General features: G+C 43.8%; 1 protein-coding gene across 7 annotated transcripts in view; it reads left to right on the top strand.

Moving 5' to 3' along the window:
• The window catches only part of Slc4a5 (solute carrier family 4 member 5), a 109,663-nt gene that overhangs the window by 91,017 nt on the left and 9,796 nt on the right, over positions 1–8,850 (top strand). For all 7 annotated transcript variants that reach the window (XM_010631549.3, XM_010631550.3, XM_010631544.3 and 4 more), the window contains 4 exons: positions 558–671; positions 1,913–2,074; positions 2,766–2,944; positions 3,805–3,877. In XM_010631549.3, coding sequence (XP_010629851.1) covers positions 558–671; positions 1,913–2,074; positions 2,766–2,944; positions 3,805–3,877 — 528 coding nt within the window. The remainder of the gene's footprint in view (positions 1–557; positions 672–1,912; positions 2,075–2,765; positions 2,945–3,804; positions 3,878–8,850) is intronic.

Here is an 8,850-nt window from a genome sequence, read left to right as displayed (position 1 = left end):
TATATATATATGGATTATTTTGTTACTTCTAACTTAATTTGGGTGTTAATATTTATCTTTTAATACTCAGCAACATTAACAAAATGTGCATATAGAACAATGGCTAGACAATCTGAACTCACTTAACAGGCAAAGAATATGTCCTGTGCATGCTTCCCCTCCCCTGCCCCATGAACAGGCGGCTTACTCTCCAAGACAGGACCTAGGGTTTCCTCTGAGTTCAGCCCTTGCCCTCACACCTGCTGAGTGACGCAGCTCAGTGTCTTATTCCAGAAAATGGCCACATGGATCACAGCTACCAGGCTGACTACCCCATGCCAGGCACTTTAAATGCACCACAGCTCATTCCCTCTTGATGTAGTACCATCATCATCTCCATCTCACAGAGGAGGAAAGTGAGGCTCAGAGGGATAACATGCTTCCCCACGGCCACATAGCTGCAAGGACTTGTGTGAGCATAGACCTCCTGACTTCAACACAGCCTGTAACTGTTCTCTGATGCCTGAGGACTGGGTCAGAGTAGATGTTTTGCTCACTTGCTCCTCTCCTTTCTGCAGGTCCGGGCCTTGGTGGCTGACTTTTCCATCATTTTCTCCATCCTCCTGTTCTGTGGAATCGATGCCTGTTTTGGCCTGGAAACACCCAAACTGCACGTGCCCAGTGTTATCAAGGTTTGCCCCTTGCCTCTCCTTGGGACACTCACTCTGCCTGCCCACTAGCTGTAGCCCATTGTCCTCTATGCTCATCAAACTTTCTCTTCTCAACCTAGACCCTGTTGGTTCTGTGTGTGTGTGTGTGTGTGACCCCTTCCTGCATAGTTTTCCAGGGACTTCCTTTGAGAGGAGGATAGGGACATAGTCACAGAGAAATCCTGGAAGGAGGAAGATTCCAGCCAAAGCCTCCTCTTTCTGAGAGTTTCCAGTTCCCTAACTTATGGCAGTCTACAAGCTGGGCCAACTGCAATCTGTTGAAAATGATCCCTTGGAGAAGTGATTCTCAAAGTGTGGCCTCTGGACTAGCATCACATGGTCACTTGCTAACTTGTTAGAAATGCAAATTCTCAATCTCTTACACCTGTAGAATCTGAAAACTGGGGGTAGGGATGGCAATCTGCAGTTTCACAAGTCCTCCAGGTGATTCTGGGCATAATCAGAGCTGAGAATCACTGCTTCAGAAAGCACCTATTAGTCTAAAGTTGGTGCCATGTGTTTGTGAATAAGCCCAAACCCAGGTCCCTCACAGATGCACTAACCATCTAACCAGGGTCAAGAGTCCCGGTTTAAATCCACAATTACGCTCTTGATTTTGAGGCCCTGACCTCCAAGATATTATTTCAGGGTTTTTCTGAGTAGTTTAAATACATACAACTTGTTTGCCCTCAAAATAAAAGGACCTCTTTCTCTTAAACACAACAAAAGATAATCATCAGCTGTTGCACAAATAACCCTGTATTCTCAAAGTGCAGGTCTGAATTGATGCCTGGTGTTTTACAATTCCAGAATGCTTCCCAGAGAGGTGACTCAGGAGAGGCAGGCATGTGAGGCACTGGACCCGTCCAACGCTTTATTCTTGCTTGTAGAGCCTCATTTCTGCTTTTTGTTGTTTTGTAATCAGTGACTACATTCTTCCTCCCTTGTCCTCTCTTATCTCCTCCCTGTGTCCCAGCCAGTCCCAGGGCAGCTGCAGCAAATTATCGCCTTCATTCTGCAGATCCCAGCTGTGTTCATATTCCCTCCCCTATCTGCTGCCTCTGTGGTCTCTGAAGTTGCAGGTGCCTAATATCTTTTAGGGAAAACAGTGTGCTTTAAAAGTACCTCCAGGTGGGGGAAGGTGACAAGAGGGGAGAGTGGCCAGCAGCCAAGTGCTGGAACAAGGGAAAGAGGAAAGGACCCTCTTCATTTGCTCTGCTCAGCCCACGAGGCCTGACCGAGGTTGGTTCGTGGCCCCCTTTGGGAAGAACCCGTGGTGGGTGTACCTGGCAAGTATCCTGCCTGCTCTGCTGGTGACCATCCTGATCTTCATGGACCAGCAAATTACAGCCGTCATTGTGAACAGGAAGGAGAACAAACTGAAGGTGAGGGTGGTGCTGGGAGCAGAGAGAAGGATTGAAGGAGGGAGATGTTCTTTCAGCACCCTGCGCAGAAGACAAGTTCCCACTGGTGGTGTGTTGGGGGGATGGTGTGACTTGATGAACTGAGACCAGGTTGGGGCCCTGGGCACAGGCCTCTTGCCTCTCAAAGTAACCCTCTGTGCCTACTGAAAGTGAACTTGGGAGTCTAAGCAGATACTGACAGAGGGATAGGCCCGGAATTATGAGGCCAAAGAACCTCCCCTGAAACTCCCCTCCCTGCTTCTGGGCCTGAGAAACCTCAGGCTACTCCCTCCATCACCCCCACTCTGCTATGTGTAAGGCCCAAGCTCAGGCTCCTTTTTCAGGAATTTCAGAGTCACTATGGCTACTAGGCAGGAGCCCTTCTCTCCAGGATCCCAAACCTAAGGCCTTTCCAAGCATGAACGTTCCTCTCCTCCTTTACCTGTGTCCCTTACCTGGTTGACCTCTTCAGACAAGATGGCAATAAGCCACCTCTGGGGGTAATACGATCTGAACACCTCTGAAGTCCTCACAGAAAGTAGCTCAAGGTGGCAGCCCCTTCAGAGTACTCTCTGGAATGGGGTGTAGAGGTGGAACCATGTTCCATAAAGTGGCTGCTGTGAGAAAGAACAGACTTCCAGAAGCTTCTCTGTCTCTTCTTCTGCTCCTGCAGAAGGCCGCTGGCTACCATTTGGACCTGTTCTGGGTGGGCGTCCTCATGGCCCTGTGCTCCTTCATGGGGCTCCCCTGGTACGTGGCTGCCACAGTCATCTCCATTGCCCACATTGACAGCCTCAAGATGGAGACGGAGACCAGCGCCCCTGGGGAGCAGCCCCAGTTCCTGGGGGTCAGGTAGGAGGGGTCAGGGCCTGGATCACCCTAACATGAGTGGGAGGGCCCCTGCTGTGATATCCCAGGAGCTGCAGAGACAGGAATGACATTCTGACTGGAAAGGAGAGAAGATTCTTTTCTAAGTGGTACATTTTTCTTTGTAGTCTAAGCGGTACACACACACACACACACACACACACACACACACACACACTCATAAATACACATGCACACACGCGTGAGAAGCTCTCACCTACCTAGGCATGATCGGGCCTCTTCCTGTTCTGCCTCTGGAGTTATCTCAAGACCCTCCAGGGCCTCTCCCTGAAGCCCCTGAAGACCACTGTGGGTTCAGGCCCTGCAAAATCTCCATTCCTCCAGAAAGACTGACCAGGCTCACCCCTACTCTCTGGACTATGGCCTTGACCTATCACTTCTGTCCTTTCCCTTGCTGCTCTTCTCATGCCAGGTTCCCAAGGTTTTTCAGTCATGTCCCATGCAAGAGACATCTTGTCACCAGAGGGCAGGGTAATAGGCATGTAGGTGCTATAATTATCTCTGTTCTGCTCAGCTTGAGATGTCTAGGGTCTTGCCAATGCCACACAATGAATACATGGCAGAGATTCGACCTCAGTCAGTCTGGCACAAGGAACCCCATCATTAGATACTACTGTGGACAACCATCCCAATGCCTCTATAAAATGTCCTGCCCTCTGTCAGATGCACCTGTCTTCCCTGAGAGGTTCAGCTGGGGCTCAGGCTGATGCAGAAGCCCTTTGAAACCATAGTCTTGGACATAATAATCTTCAGGACCCAAGAAGGCTGGGAATGGTCACTGAATGTTTCCAGGTCACCCCTGACAATGCGCTCTTCTCTGCCAGGGAACAGAGAGTTACTGGCATCATCGTCTTCATCCTGACGGGAATCTCTGTCTTCTTGGCTCCAGTCTTGAAGGTGAGGCTCTGCACCCCACTCAGTCCTCTTTGCCTGATGAAGCATAGAACTGAGGCCTCAGGGGTGGGAGGACTACTGGCCTATGGACCCCTAAAATGACAAGATCTTATTGTGCCACTGTGCATTTCAGTGACATCAGCATCGTCATCGTAATCATCATCGTCATTGTCTTTGTTATTGTTTTGTATACTATTGCCGATTCTGTCCGCTCTCTCTCGCAAGCCCAGCGTGTGCTCTTGCCTTCCTGGAGAAAATTTTTCCAGCAAGTTCTGCCATGTTTTGGCCCTGCTTAGATCAGGAACTTCCCACGCCGAGTGTGTCTGTGTTTCTGCAGTTTGGATCTTGCTCAATATCTTCTTGATAGCCCATTTTCTGGTTTAAATCTTGAGGAGGTAGAGATGGGGGTATTAAACTGTTCTCCCAGCCTCTTTGCTCCTCTCTCTGACATGTCTTGACACATAAGTAACTTTTCCCCACAGTTTGAAGCTTCCCTTCCTCACGTCCCACCAGGCCAGCTGGAAGAGACTGACACAGCAGTGGTACTATGTTAAAGGCAGGTTTCCTCTAATATGTTAGGAGAAGGTGTTCCTACAGTCTCTCCACTGTAGCCAGTTGCTTATCAATGCAATGGCACTTTCCCTTGATCAATACCCATATAAGACTTTCCTTTCTTGAATTAAGGTAATTGGTAATTGCTCCAAATGTTTGCAGCTTTTTCTCCCCTGAGTGTCTCAAAACAACTCATTAGGAGGTGACCTACTAAAAAAAAACAAAGACCAAAGAACCAGGATTCTAGTTACCTCACGTGTGAAAAATGTTTCTGGCGTGAGAATCAGTGCTGGGCATACATGAGCAGTAGGTTTAGGTTGGGTAGTTTGTTTTTTTGTTTTTTTCTAATTTCCATTGTGTAGGAAATGGGTAACATGCAGGTAGGCAGATATTTTGTTTACTTAAAATTGTGTTTTAGGGGCTGAGGAGGTGGCTCAGTAATAGAGCACTTACTTAGCATGAGTGAGGCCCGAGTTCAAATCCCAGCATTGAAAAAAAAGTGGTTTTTTTGTTTGTTTTTTTTGAGATGGGGTCTCACTATGTAGTTCAGACTGCTCTGGAAACTCACTCTGTCACCCAGGCTGGTCTCAAACTTGTAGCAATCCTCCTGCCTCAGCCTCCCAAGTGCTGGGATTACAGGCATGAGCCACCATGCCCGGCAAAAAGTGTTTTATTTTATTAAGGTGTATTTTAAGTGGTCAGAAAGTATATATTTTGTGGAAAGGGCTCTGAAGAACCACTGTGTATGTCAGTCCTGATACTGTTCAATAAGTATTCATGTCAAAAACTCCACTCTGAGAACAGCATATTTTAGGGGCCAAAAATTCCTAGAAACATCTGGTAGGTAATAGTTCCCAGAGTTCCCAGGCGCTTGATAGGAACTTGAACCTCAGACAGTCCAGGTGCATTGCCCTGTTGTGCTCAGCAGTTCAACCATTCGAACCAGCCTTTGTAGCATATTTGAATAGAACACAAAGCAGGTAGAAAACTCCACTGCAGTTTCCTTTTTTGTTTTACTTATGACATGATCAGTTCTTTTCTGGGCATATTATATTTGGTGTATACATTTTCTAGGTTTTCACATTTGTAATTTTGACATTTAATTTTGAGAAAATTTTTTTGTTTTTTGCACTCATCTATCTTCTGAATATCAGTAAAATACAACCAGCAGTATGATTAAAATAATTGAAATGATGGGTAAGGCTGTAACTTAGAGACAGAGTACTTGCTTAGCACCCACAAGGGCCTGGCTTTGATCCCCATCACCACACACACAAAAAAGTTCTGTACATAAGATTTGGCATTGCCAAAGCTTTTGGTGGCCATGTCCTTTTACTGATGTAACAGTGTAGTCACATTGCTCGCTCTTGGGTGGCGTGTAGAGTTCCACATTTTGAGTAATAATGGAAATTCCCTTCTGCTGCAGTTCTTGGCCCAAATGTAACTCTTTCTAGCTGTGGAGTGTAACCCTATATTAATGTATGCATTTTATAAAGAGGGTAAAGTGGCAGATTCAGAGAAATGTTAATTATTGTTCTGATGGTCATAGAAAAGTTTTTGAGGGTCTACATAGTTCCAAATGCTTTCATATTGTCTTTGCAACCAACACAATGGGATTTGAAAAGTTCTGCCTATCTGTATTCATTCACAATGAGTGAAAAAAGCTATAATACACTTTATTTTGCCAATTGGTACTCTATTTGATAAATTTTGTGCAAAAAATTTGACAGATTTGACTATATCAAGGTCCATAGCTCTTATAAAATAAACCTTCAACCATAGACCTTTTATAAAAATAGACCTTCAAAATTGTTAAGTAATTAAAGCATTGCCACTAGTTGACATACCAGTACTAAATATTGGACTTATTCTATGCCAAAAAAAAGAAGTTGGTACAGCCAGTTCACATATAACTTAATATGCGTGATCCTAGACTTAATCTAGTAATTTATCTTCAATCAAGATAGTTTTTCCATAAACATTGTTTAACGTTTTGTAACTGGAAGTTTGTCCATATCTATCAAATCAAGGTATGGCCGAGTATTAGACCCACAGAGCACTTGGGTTAGGGGTATAGCTCACTATTAGAGCACTTGCCTAGCATGTATCAAGGTTCAGGGTTCCATCACCAGAGTGACCAAAAAGAGAGCAAGCAAGCAAGAGAGAAGTTACACAGGAGAGCTCTCTACTCAAGACCACACTTCAGTTGAAATCTTGTTTTTGTAGCCAACAGAGGAGACAATCATACAAATTTTTGGAAGGAGTAAATTGCATCTTATTTATTAGTGTTGCTGTTTTCTTTAATGGTCCTATAGCACTTATGTACTTTTCCTCTATCCTGTATAGGATCCTGTATTGCCTTTGCACTAATTCTTCCAGTAGGGTGTGTCAATTGTTTTGGGGCCTTGAACCCAGAGCTTTCATTAAGCTACATCCCTAGACCTTTATTTTTTTATTTTGAGACAAGGTCTCACAAGTCACTAAGTTGCTCAGGTTGGACTTGAACTTTTCGATTCTCCTGCCTCCAACTCCCAGAGTGCTGAAATTATAGATGTGAGCCACCACGCCCAGCTGTGTCTGAAACTTAAATGTGTATAAAAATCAGCTGGAGATATTATAAAAGCAAATGCTAATTCTAATTCAATAGGTTTTAGCAACCTCTCAGGTGGTGCTACAGATATTCTTCCACTTGGAGTAGCAAAGATTCCCCCTAAGAGTCAGTGAATGGTTATATTAATGTTAGATTGTAATCAGTGATAATCCTCAGACTTTCCAGCACCAATTTGAACATTTTTTATCTTGCCAAATGAAGGCACTGAGGGATGAGGTGGCCACGGATTTGATGAGCAGCACAAATGACTTACACACAGAGCCCTGTAGATTCCCCACTCTATTCCAAGGCTGTGAAGTTTTGTTTTTTGCTTGCACTTTGCCACAGCTCTTTGGGACTGCCCCTCAGGAACACTTGACAATGTCAGAAGCCTCCCTCCTCTGGGCCTCTGTTACTCTCAGGGGCTCGACTCAAAGTAAAGAAGACTGTGATCATCATTGACTGCTTTAACTTGTGATATTAAAGTTGATTTTGGTGGTAACTTTCTGCCACTTTTTTGTTTCATTGATATTTGAAAAGGGCCCATTTTTGGAGATCCAAGGAAGACTTGTGCCGACTACTCTGAAATCCCAGATCACAGCCCCATGACTTGTATGGGTGTGATGTCATAGCATTTTGAGGGTTGCTGGGAAAGCAGCAAATAGCAAGATGAGAGACAATTTCTTTGGGTTCCTAATGAGATGACCTAATAATCAGTGGCTGGCCATTATAAATCACTAATACTTAATCCAGTTCTCAAATCTGATGTGGTTTTTGCACTCATTAGGGGAAAAGGGAAATTTTAAATGACCTTAAATTTGTGTTGCTCTGAGTTATAGCTAATTTTTTTTTTACTCAAGATTTTATTTCTCTTTCAGTTGCTCCCACACTTTGAGGGTGATAAGGACAGTGTTACTTGATTCATAATTAGGCAAAAATCTTATAGACTATGCGTTAATGAAATGATGAAAGTTCACATAGTTTCCTATTAAACTTTTAGTTTAAGGGGCTGTAGATGTAACTCACTGGTAGAATACTTGCCTAATACGTGCAAGGCTCTGGTTTTGATCCCCAGCACACCCTAAATAAATAAATAAACTTTTACTTCAAATGTCTTGGATTGAATTTTGTAGCTTGAAGGCCAAAATTATGCTTTTTGTTTAAAAATGAATGCAGTCTAACTTATCTTAAAAGAGAGGTTATTTATTTGATTGGATATATTGACACCTACAAGTTGGGGAGTCCGCATCTGCATCGTTCTTGGTGTTCGCCAATGTTCTACCCAGAGCTAGGCAGGGCAGCCTCTATGCACAGAAGTAAATATCAGGTTCTGGTAATGAAGAGGAGAAAGGAGCAGAAATATAGCTTAGACAATGGAGAAAAGCTTCAAAAAGCTTTTAAGATTTGGATGGGCTCCGTTGGAAACTGGATAAAGAAGATGTGGTTTTTCTATAAAATGGAATATTACTCAGCCATAAAGAATGAGAAAATAGATTCATTCATAGGAAAATGGATACATATTGAAGATATACTCCTAAGTGAAATAAATAAGTCACACATGTATAAATACCAAATAATTTCCCTGGTGTGAATAATCTGTAATAATGCATAAGATCCTAATAAGATTACTGACATTTAGAAATGGGAAGAAAGGAACTAAAGGTGTAGGGAAGGTGGGATGGATAGGGGAAGAGTAAAAAGGGAAAAGAAAAAAATGTGAGAGAATGAAAAGATGAAAATAAAGTGTTTGTAGATGGGGAGGGGAGGAGGGGGTGAAGGGAGGGCAGAGGTAAGGGGAAAAAATGAGAATCAAGACTTGTCATGTAGAGGTACA

The sequence above is a fragment of the Fukomys damarensis genome, unplaced genomic scaffold, assembly GCF_012274545.1.
Source record: "Fukomys damarensis isolate Sample0158 unplaced genomic scaffold, DMR_v1.0_HiC HiC_scaffold_2, whole genome shotgun sequence".
Lineage (NCBI taxonomy): Eukaryota > Metazoa > Chordata > Mammalia > Rodentia > Bathyergidae > Fukomys > Fukomys damarensis.
Note: the sequence above shows the minus strand (reverse complement) of the source record. Positions and strands in the feature narration are given on the sequence as shown.